The sequence below is a fragment of the Syngnathus leptorhynchus genome, chromosome 7 (genome assembly GCF_054491065.1).
Source record: "Syngnathus leptorhynchus isolate UIUO chromosome 7, UIUO_Slep, whole genome shotgun sequence".
NCBI classification, from domain to species: domain Eukaryota; kingdom Metazoa; phylum Chordata; class Actinopteri; order Syngnathiformes; family Syngnathidae; genus Syngnathus; species Syngnathus leptorhynchus.
The window spans coordinates 3,884,060-3,893,842 of record NC_141201.1 but is presented as its reverse complement, the minus strand read 5'-3'; the positions used below and the strand labels follow the sequence as shown (position 1 = coordinate 3,893,842).

General features: G+C 39.3%; 2 protein-coding genes across 6 annotated transcripts; one reads left to right on the top strand and one right to left on the bottom strand.

Annotated features, from left to right (window-relative positions):
• Nucleotides 1–3,101: 3,101 nt before the first annotated feature.
• Nucleotides 3,102–7,055, top strand: LOC147054203 (uncharacterized). 5 transcript variants are annotated; one of them, XM_085917310.1, is made up of 6 exons: nucleotides 3,114–3,187; nucleotides 3,278–3,314; nucleotides 5,739–5,800; nucleotides 5,886–5,994; nucleotides 6,457–6,531; nucleotides 6,634–7,055. In XM_085917310.1, the coding sequence occupies exons 3-6, from the start codon at nucleotides 5,779–5,781 to the stop codon at nucleotides 6,689–6,691; spliced, it is 264 nt and encodes an 87-aa protein (XP_085773436.1). In that variant the 5' UTR covers nucleotides 3,114–3,187; nucleotides 3,278–3,314; nucleotides 5,739–5,778; the 3' UTR covers nucleotides 6,692–7,055. The 5 variants fall into 5 exon arrangements, with proteins under 5 accessions (XP_085773435.1, XP_085773436.1, XP_085773434.1 ...); XM_085917308.1 differs by having other exon boundaries at nucleotides 5,660–5,800; XM_085917306.1 differs by having other exon boundaries at nucleotides 5,633–5,800.
• A 76-nt stretch (nucleotides 7,056–7,131) lies between these two features.
• Nucleotides 7,132–9,426, bottom strand: il12a (interleukin 12a). Its single transcript, XM_085916282.1, has 6 exons — nucleotides 9,273–9,426; nucleotides 9,077–9,166; nucleotides 8,602–8,643; nucleotides 8,313–8,453; nucleotides 8,176–8,217; nucleotides 7,132–7,919 (listed from the first exon to the last, which is right to left on the bottom strand). Exons 1-6 carry the CDS (start codon nucleotides 9,309–9,311, stop codon nucleotides 7,779–7,781), a joined length of 495 nt encoding a protein of 164 aa, XP_085772408.1. The 5' UTR covers nucleotides 9,312–9,426; the 3' UTR covers nucleotides 7,132–7,778.
• Between the last annotated feature and the right edge of the window lie 357 nt (nucleotides 9,427–9,783).

Sequence of the window (9,783 nt, the reverse complement as noted above, 5' to 3'; positions counted from 1 at the left end):
TCTCACTGCAGCGAGGCGCGGGACAGCAGGTGCACCCACCACCCTCCTCCTCCTCCTCCTTCCTCCCCACCATACTCCTCCTCCTCCCCGGAAGACCTCTGTTGATTGGAGTGGCTCATTGATGAGCATCATGAATTTCTGATCGCACGTCTGCTTCCAAGGTAAATATGCACACATTGAATTTGGCAATCGTGCAAAGTAGCTCAAATACTTTATGACTGTACTTGGGTTTTTTTTTTTTGTTTTTTTAGAAAAAAATAATGACACCAATTACTTATTAATACAAACATCACAAGTGCCTGGATGCTGAAATTGATGTTCTTGTCTTGTCTTGCAACTGCTGTCTTCACAGCATTTAACTTGACCAGTTTAGTGTTTGCAGTGATTTTAAAACTCTTTTTTTTTTTTTTTTAATAAAGATATATATAAATGTATATAAAATATATAATGTGACAGAGTGATGGTTCTCACATGTTAAGGGACAAAAGTTGCCACATGGTTTGTCTGGAAACAAGGAAACTCAGCTTCTGGTGAGCAGATGTTACCTATTTTTTTGGTTCGCCTTAATAGTGTTTCCCACTAGCTTTTGTTTGTTGATATAATAATACGTGATTGTGTTATCCCTGATAACGATGTGTCCTTTTTACAGAAATCATTACATGCAGTGCATTCAGACTATCGTGAACAAAGTAGTCAGTACTTCATGTTTAGCACAGTTCTTGAGCATATGGTCACTGGAGAAAATCCCCGAAGATCCCAATCTACTTTAGGCCACAGCAGAGTCAACATCAGTGATACAAGACGCCAATGGATCTGCCCCTCTCATAAAAAATGAATAGTCCTTAACTTGTGGGCTGTATTCCCCCCCTCTCCTCCACCATCACCATTAGATGAGTGTCTGGACTCACATAGTAGTGCAGCATGGCCCTTGAGGACCATGAGTTTGTAGAGCATTGAAGAACATAATCATAAAAGTAAATGTCTGCTTTAAACACTCCCTCAACGTGTTAATTTATATTGCAAAAGCAGTAACTGACGCTGTCATTTTGAAATGACAAGCTGTGTAGGATGTATTACAATTTCGAATTCAATCAACATTTTCATTTTACTTTCTCTTTGACTTTTTTTTTTTTTTTCCACCAGAGAAACATTCAATGACAAAGAAAAGGCCAATTATTAATACTAATATATTTCCAATAACAAATGGCTACATCCCGGGAAGAATTTATTAAGGTGACCCCAAACAAATTAAACACGTCAAATATTTGGCAGACTGTGATGTTAAGGTGTTAACTGAACAATGCTAATCAGTAAATAAGCCCAAATAATAATGTGGGCTCAGATCGGAAGACTATGTCCTGCCTGCGAAAAACAGAACGTACCCAGGAAACTAATTTAACTTTTGGTGATCAACCTTTTTTTTTTGTTGCCATAACCAGACCCTTGTGTCCTTCTAGTTTTGAAATTAGTAAGTCAATATCCTTCTGTACACAATCGTACATCTGTGGAAGTTGCTGAGGTTGCACCTCAAAGAGAAACAGCACTGTTTTGAAGAATAAAAAAATAAAGAAGTTCATATTCTGAAGAGAGAAAAGTCAATTATTGCCATCTTCATTGTTTTAGCTTTGTCACGCAGCGTGAGTCACGTGGTCGTTATTTGCAAAATTGCTGTATCAAAATGACCACACGACTGATTGCTGTTACTAATTTGAGCTTGAAATAGTTCAATTGCTACACCAACAACTTCATCAAATGTTAATAATTTCCTTTTTATAAATCCCCTATGGGGGGACGTGTGGGAAAAAAAGTCAATGTATCATTTCTTTTTAGACCTATTTTTCTTACAACTTTCTGAAACGAACTTTGCAAGGGCGAGCTACAACCTCAACAGGCCCTAATGCACAATCTAGCAAATCCCATTACTGCGGCTTTACAACATAAACTTTAGCAGAAGGTCAGTCGGCATGAGGCGGCCTAATTTATGCAGCATCGTATTTCTTGTCTGTACTTTGCCTCAATTACGGAAACACGAGCAGGGCTTCTGCCTAACCGAATAAACAAATACACAATCGATATCCACCGGCTCTGAGCGGCGACTTCACAAATCTTTTCGTTTTTTTTTCCCCTCCTTCAATCCTTATACTGTAGCTCCGTGGGTTTTTCCCGGCACGTCTGCCATTGTGCCTCTCAGTGCGGCTTTTATTGACATGCGCTGCTATTTTTAATCACAGCTCTCAGCGGCGTAAGTGTTTGGAAACGTGTAAAAAAAAAAAAAAATGCTGCTTTCTTTCTGGAGGGAAAGATTGAGATCATTGGGCCAGAGCACAATGGCTTCCCAAGCAGCCGCCAGTCATTTCCATACAGCGGCTTCTCCATCTTTGCCATCTTTGTTTCCAATCTTTTGGAGCTATAAACCATTTCCTCCAGCTTGTCACTATGTCTCCTCCGCCGGGCCCAGCTAACTAACCGCTTCCTGCTTTTTTTTTCCCCCTCCAAGTTAGTTCCAGTGCAAATACTTGTATGACTCTTTCTCCATATTGGAGCAACTTTGGTATCAATGAGCAACCGCAGAAAATGATTTGGGTGGGTTAGGTTATAAAATCTCCCTTTTCAGGTTTTCCACTCATTTATTTCAATGCAGCACAGTGGATGAGTGGTTTATTTGTCTACTCGCAGTCATGAGGTTCTGGGTTCGGGAGAAGCCGTTCGTGCGGTGATAACACGCTGACTGGAGCAATGTGCCGTTTTAAACGTTGCACTTCCATTAATCTGGTGCGAAAGTTTCTTGTAGCGCTTTAATAATTTAGCCTTACGGGCTGCATTAGCCTCGCGCCATGATGAATGCCGCCGTTTATTTTCATCTGCCAGAGACTTTGATTCGCTGGCCACCCTGTTTATTAAAAAAAAAAAAGAAAGCACATGTCATTTTACTTAATCTATGGAATAAAAGGTCATTTGTAATGATTGAGATCAATACTTGTAGAGGTTTTACCGTTGTTATCATTCAGTTCTGTTCAAGTTTTTAATTTATGGTCTTTTTTTTTTGTTTATTGTGTCCCCGACTGGCCAAGTATGGCTACTGCATCTAGAGGCGTGCTCCCCTTGATGGGGTGAAAGGTCAAAAGTAAGATGGCTACCTTAAGTCAGTTTGGTGGACAATAAGCCAGGCATGCAAACAGACATATCAGTGAGACCATTTTTTTTTTCCCAAAGCATTATTTGGATGTAATGTTGAGAGTTTACACATAGTTTCATTTTTTTCAACTCAACTATCCAGAATCCACAACTCGAGTCTTCACTTGAACTAATAAATGGTAAGTGAATGCATTGAAGGTTTTTTACATGCTTTTGACTTTGGAAAAACTTGACAAACATATGTAAAGAAAAGAGCATTGTTTTTTTTTTTTTTTACCAAATTGCTTTCCTAAAAGTTCTTTTCTGATGAGAGCTCTGGGATGCCCGCGTGTGGGCGTCATCGGCTTTGTCCGTATTCCTGTTGGCCCGAACGCTTAATAGAAAGCAGGGCCCGGGAGTGAGTCGTCCATTGTGCGAACGCTGAAAAGTCCCACACCGCAGATATTTCACACCCACGTACTTCCTCTCGTCTTATCGCCCGGCTCTCTTCGGAGGTCTGTGAACGAGAAGTGCGCTTGCTTACTTGAACGTAAAGCGACGCGATACTTACATCAGGGCTCGTTTGTAAAGTCTCAACATGTTGTTTTATGTCATGTAACGAAGCCTGATGTGATAAATGGGAATAGGATGAGATGACACGGGACCAAGGTCACTGGATGGACTGCGTGAACTTGGACGTGGTTTCCCCCCCCAAATGTGTAGCTGTTGGCTTAACGGCTTTATTTGAGATGAAGAACAGCTCTCGCAGGCCCAAGAAGAAAAAAAAAAAAAAAAAACCTTAACAAAGCGCGGGCGTCTCGAGGGAACGTCTCTGGGAAGCTTGTGCTGAGCTTTGCGTTTTGACAGAGTGGGGAATAACCCTACAAGATCGCTCTTATGGCGTTCCCATACCGTTCTTCTCAAACTCACAAAGTGATGTGACTCAGCATCATTTATATCTGCTCAAGTCTAATAGTCTCCAAAGGCTACACTCAAACAATCTTTCCTTGTTTAAAAAAAAAAAACGAGGCTAATTACTTCATTCAAAAGTTTTATAATGGCAGGTCATTGTTGTGAAAAGAATAGTAATGATTAAAAATCATGGATTACTTTATTGTGGATTTACAGTGACTATCAAAAATCACATGCAAGTCGAACAGCTCCCCCTCCCCTCTCCAAAAAAGATCTTCACCCCCCCGCCTCCCATGTCTATAAGACAACTTGTCCACCAACAAGCAGCTGGAGATGACTCACTTCCTGGATCCCAAACACAGCAGACAGACACCTGGCGGCTATATATAGGGCAAACTTTCCCTATTAACATATGCGTTCAAACTTGAGGCAAAGACCAGGGGATTTTTGACCCCCCGTCCATTTTGCTACTACTCAGCTGTGTTGAGTCAAAGAAGGGGTGTGGGGGGGCAAAGTGACTACAATTCGGAGACGACCCCCTCCTTAGGATTTGGAGGCCAATGAGGCATCAAAGAGGGAACGTTAAAGAGAAGTCATGATGCGGAACCTAATGTGAACAGCTGCCATTATGCAATAAAATGAAGCAATAGGATGGATATTGGAGGAGTGTGTACTGGTGCGGGGCTAAATCACAACTAGCACTTTCTAGCAATAGCACATTCAAACCTAAGGCCAATTTAGTCTTCAATGAATCTTACTCGATTGAGCATTTGAAAACTGCCAGAAAACAAAGTACAACACAATGGATTGATTGAAAATAGTCTTTTTGCACATATCGCTGACTGCAGTGACCTCTGCTGACGGTTTGATGTACTGCACGCTTGGACGTTTGACGTTTTCCCGCTCAAAATGACCCAGTTTCACACAGGTGGCCTTACTCGCTGTAATACGGTTTTCTTTGCGTAATCTGTTCTATTTTTCAAAAACACTTTGGATTCATTTTGTAACATTTTAGTTTGAGGTTTTATTTCAAGATTGAAACCACTATTGACAATAAGGGCTCATCTTACTTTCCCCAACCACCTAAAAAAAAACATCTGAATGATTCTCTAAGACTTTTGGAGCATCATTCAACTGCCGAGATGAAAGTTTAACTTTTTGGAAAGGTCTGTGTCTTGTTTCATTTGTCATAAATGTAAGACAATAATCCAGTAGAAGAACATCAAACAGTGAATGGTTGGGCTGCTTTGCACCTTCAGCACTTGGACCATTTGCATTATAAATTCTGCTATCTCGGATTGGGAATTGTTTCATCAAAATCTGGATTTTGCTGAGATTCCGTTCATGCTTAAAAACCTTCCCATGTTCCAAGACGTTTTAATATTTCATTGATCATTTAGATTTTAACGCATTTGCTAAGACAAATTGAGTTTCCGTTGGGCGTTGTGTCCTTTTGGTCATGATCTTGCCGATGTTCGTCACATTTAGTCATTTCCAGCGAACTATTGTGCCACTGATTCGGAGGAGGAAATCCTAAAAAGGGAAAACGAGTCGGAACAATGACTAACGCACTTCTGCTTTTACGCCTTAAATTTGACCGACCGAGCTCGGACACTTCATTCGCTTTTCGAAGACTCAAGAGAGACGGACCGAGACATCTTTGTGGCATTTTCTCATCTGTCCTATCGATCATCAAAAATGAACGCTGGAAGCCTGCAGAAAAGTTTGCTGGTTGTGGCCTTGGTGGCAGTTATGGTCACCTGCGGAAAAGGAGGTGAGTTGTGAAATATTTTGAATTTGTTGTCTGTTCAAAGACTCAATGACAGCACTTACAATCTTTGTTTTGTGTTTTGGTCCAGTGGGAAAGCCGACAGTATGCTGCACAAATGTCAGCAGTAAGGAGATTACGGAAGAAGTGTTTGCATTTCGAGTGGAAGTTCCTCAACCACCATGCCTGCCCGCCATTATGTGAGTAGGCCTTCAGGGTTGATCCATTTTGAATATCAGCAGCAGCACAATGTGGCGAAAGCCATAAAAAGACACAATAATACAATCATGTAGTTTTATCACGTTCCTCCAGACCGCCAGGGGGCGGTGTTGATAAAACAGAATAAGTCCCCAAAAATGAACATGAAAATTGGAGATGGAAGGGGTTTCTTTGCTTAATTAAAGTGAAAGAATTATGCACATTCCTAGAGAAACAATCAAATTAACCCATATTTAAGTTTAAAATGGTATAACAAAAATATTTAAAAAAATATTCATTTTAAAACCTGATTGAAATTCACCTAAAATATGTTATGTTTTTATTTCAATTCTCAACCTATGGGAATGGAAAAGCATACAATGGCAAAGTTAAAATGTAAAAATCATGATTTTTATATCTGCATCCAACAATTGCTAACAATGTAAATTGTTGACACCTTTCAGCTTCTACACCCAAGATAGCTACTACTGCGCTCAAATCCGTGCTCCTTGGGTCATCGAGAAGACCGCCGCCATTAAGTGAGTTGAACCTTCATCACGTTAGCGTTTATCATCATCATCGCACGTTCCCTTTCTCAATCGAGTCATACTCATCTTCCTCTTTCTCATGTCCACTCACAGAAAGGCGGCCATTGCTCGAGCTTTGACCACAAGCTCGCCATCCTCTACTGAATCGTGATGATTCTGCCCATCATCATCTGAAGAGGAGCATCAAGTCCGTTTAGTCTTTTAAAATTATTTATTACTTTTAATTTAATCCAACTGTAGGCTTTATTTATTTGCAAAATGTTGCACCTGTAACTTTTTTTGGTGTTAAAACGGCTCCTGGTGTTTTGGGGTCAAAACGACCCATGATGTTCTAATGTCAGCATTGTTGTCAGAACTATTACACTTTATTTAAAGTATGTGGAGAGTGTAAATATATATACAGTCTACATATATATGTATATTTTTTACATGGTCCCTCTATTTGTTAGATCTGTCATAATCAATCTGACTAGTCATTTAGTTTAATATTACTATTGTAAAAAAAAATAAAAAGGCACACAAAAAATAACAAATGAGCTGACTTGTTGGATGACTTTATTTCAGTCTTAAAAAAAGCAGTAAACATGTCACATCAGGAATTTGCATGGCTCAAATTGAGACATTATTACAAAAACAAAAAAAATACATCCCAAGCAAGGAAATAAATAATTAATAAATAGAATAAGTATTTACTCTCTTCCCAAATATTGGAATACATTCACATAGAAATTAGCCAACATGGCTACTGAGTAATGATTCTCCTACGTATGACGTGTACAGCTCTGACTTGCCTAAAGCATTCAAGAGTTCCATTACAGATTTCCTCATGAGAAATCATGGTGGTCAAATACTTGTTTTGCAGTGCCCCACCAGATCCAGCGGGTGATGCTATTTTGAGCTACGTTAGCTTTAGCTTTGTTCATTTCCAAATATGACGTTTAAGAGGATGTAAAATAAATAAAACTACTGTGTGGGGCCGCTGAGCTTTCTTCCCCCCAGTTGACAAAGAAATGCGCCGTAAATGACTTTGGGGCACAAATACTTGTGCCCGACAAAGTCTGCCTGGCAACACAACTAACAATTTTGATCAAACCTTTTTGTTCCATCTACTTGCTTACTGTTTTACATTCAATTATTTTCAGGGTAATTACATTGAATATTGTTTTTTTTTTCCTAAAATGATGTCCTTGCTGTTGGGTAATTTTTTTTTTTTCTCTTTTCAAAAACTGGCATACGGTTTACTTCCGGTGGTCTCCCGAGGAGATGTAGCCCATCGCACGGTTGATGGTGATGACTCTGATGTGGAAGCCTCTCATCATCTTGCACATCTCAAGTCGGTTAGTGAAGCTGTTGTCTCCCCACATATGAGACATGTCCTCCTGAAAACACACATACCATTTTTTAGATTCAACTAAATTCGGATAGTTATTTTTTCCGCATTACTAGCCCATTTAAAGAGTTGAAAATAGCTTGAGGACAATTCTGTTAGTCTCTTGAGCACTTTTACTGTCTGACAAGTGTTGTAAGATTGAGTCTGGAATGTATTTAATTATTTTGTTATTCCATCATTTTAACTCTACATCATTTTTAGACATAGACCTAAAGCAAGAGGGAATAAAAAATAAAAAAAAAGACCTCTGCAGGGGTCATCCCTCCATGGAATCTCAGGAAACAGTTCTGTGAAAACAAAGCAACGCATGATTTTAGGTCATTTACAAGAAGGTATTATATTTTTATATTTCCTTACACGACCCATCAAAACAAACTCGCACCTTCAGGTTCTGAATAATCTTCAGGGTCGGGGTCAGAAGAGCCTTTTCTTCTTTGGGGCTTTTCAGTGTCAACTCGAGGTAGGACTCAATGAGAGCCTCATAGTGGACAATGTCATTCATGATGCTCGTGAGACATTCACTCTGTGAGGAGCAAAAGAATTGTGTCACTTCTAAACTTTCAATTCAAGCATGTTATTGTCAGAATTTGTGCTGGATCTCATTCAAGTGTGAAAATATTGCTAACGAAGTAACGGCAATCGATAAATATCCAAATTGAAACTAGAGTTACCTCACTGAAGGGTGTACTTCTTTGCGCCATGCAGCTGGAATTCTATGGCGTAAAACAAAAAACAAAAGTGTAGATGAGAAAAAAAATCCAATGACTGTAAAGTATACAAAAAAAAGATGGCTAAGGGAAATCCACGTTTGAAGTTTTTACATTTGTATTTGTTTTTATTTAATTTATGTTACGTATGACATGGACATGTTAGAACATTAGTCATTAAAACACATTATTTAAAACGAATTTGATCTTTTTTGAATAATGGGATTAAAAAGAAACATAATATTTTAAATGATTAAAAATTCAACAAGATTATAAATACAGGTGAGCTTTTAGGAATAAAATGTTCTCATTTGTGACAAAAAAAAGAGAGAACTGCAACAACTCACATTTGTTTCAATGAAAAAAAAACATGTATGCCTCCATCTAGAAATTAGAAACAATAATTTCCAGTTTATCAGACAAAAAGACAAAAAGTCACCTGTTGCATGTTGGGCGCGCAGGCTTGCGGCGTCTCGGCCGAGCTGCTCACAGTTGCTTTGTCAGACATGACGCCGTAAAACAAAACGTCCTTAAAAAAACATGAAAACATACTTGAGAACATAACAATGTGCAAAAGTGCAGTTTCACATGCTGCTGCATAATAAAATAATAATTTCATAACAACAAGTACTTACATTGTTAAGGATCCCCCTGATATTTGTCAGAAGGTTCATGAAGAGCGCGGAGCAGTTTGCGCACTCTTCTGCGCTCAGTTGCGTGTGCACCGGCAGTGACGTAGACGTGCGCCACTTGAGCGCAGATGCAACGAGCAAACAGCTGATCACGTCTGAATGAGAGAGAAATATTTCAAGTAAGTAAAAACACTCTTTAAACATCCACTCAATTGAATCCTTTGTCTCATCTAACTCACAGAAATGAAAGTTTGTCATCTTTGCCTTGTGTGTTCAATGTAGTGTCTCTCTCTTACCTGCTGGTTTTATATGTTGTTCTTTGGATTATTCTCGGGGAATGTTCACACCCCCGGCGTGGCTGAAAGTCAGCAGTAAACTGACAGAAGCCGAGAAGCAAAAAAGGAAGTTGGTGTTGAATGATGACTAATGATGTGCACTATTAATCCAGTGCAGAAGCGGTTATTGGCCACTGGTTTCGTGCGTAAATTAAAAAAAATGCTATGCGTCTCAATGA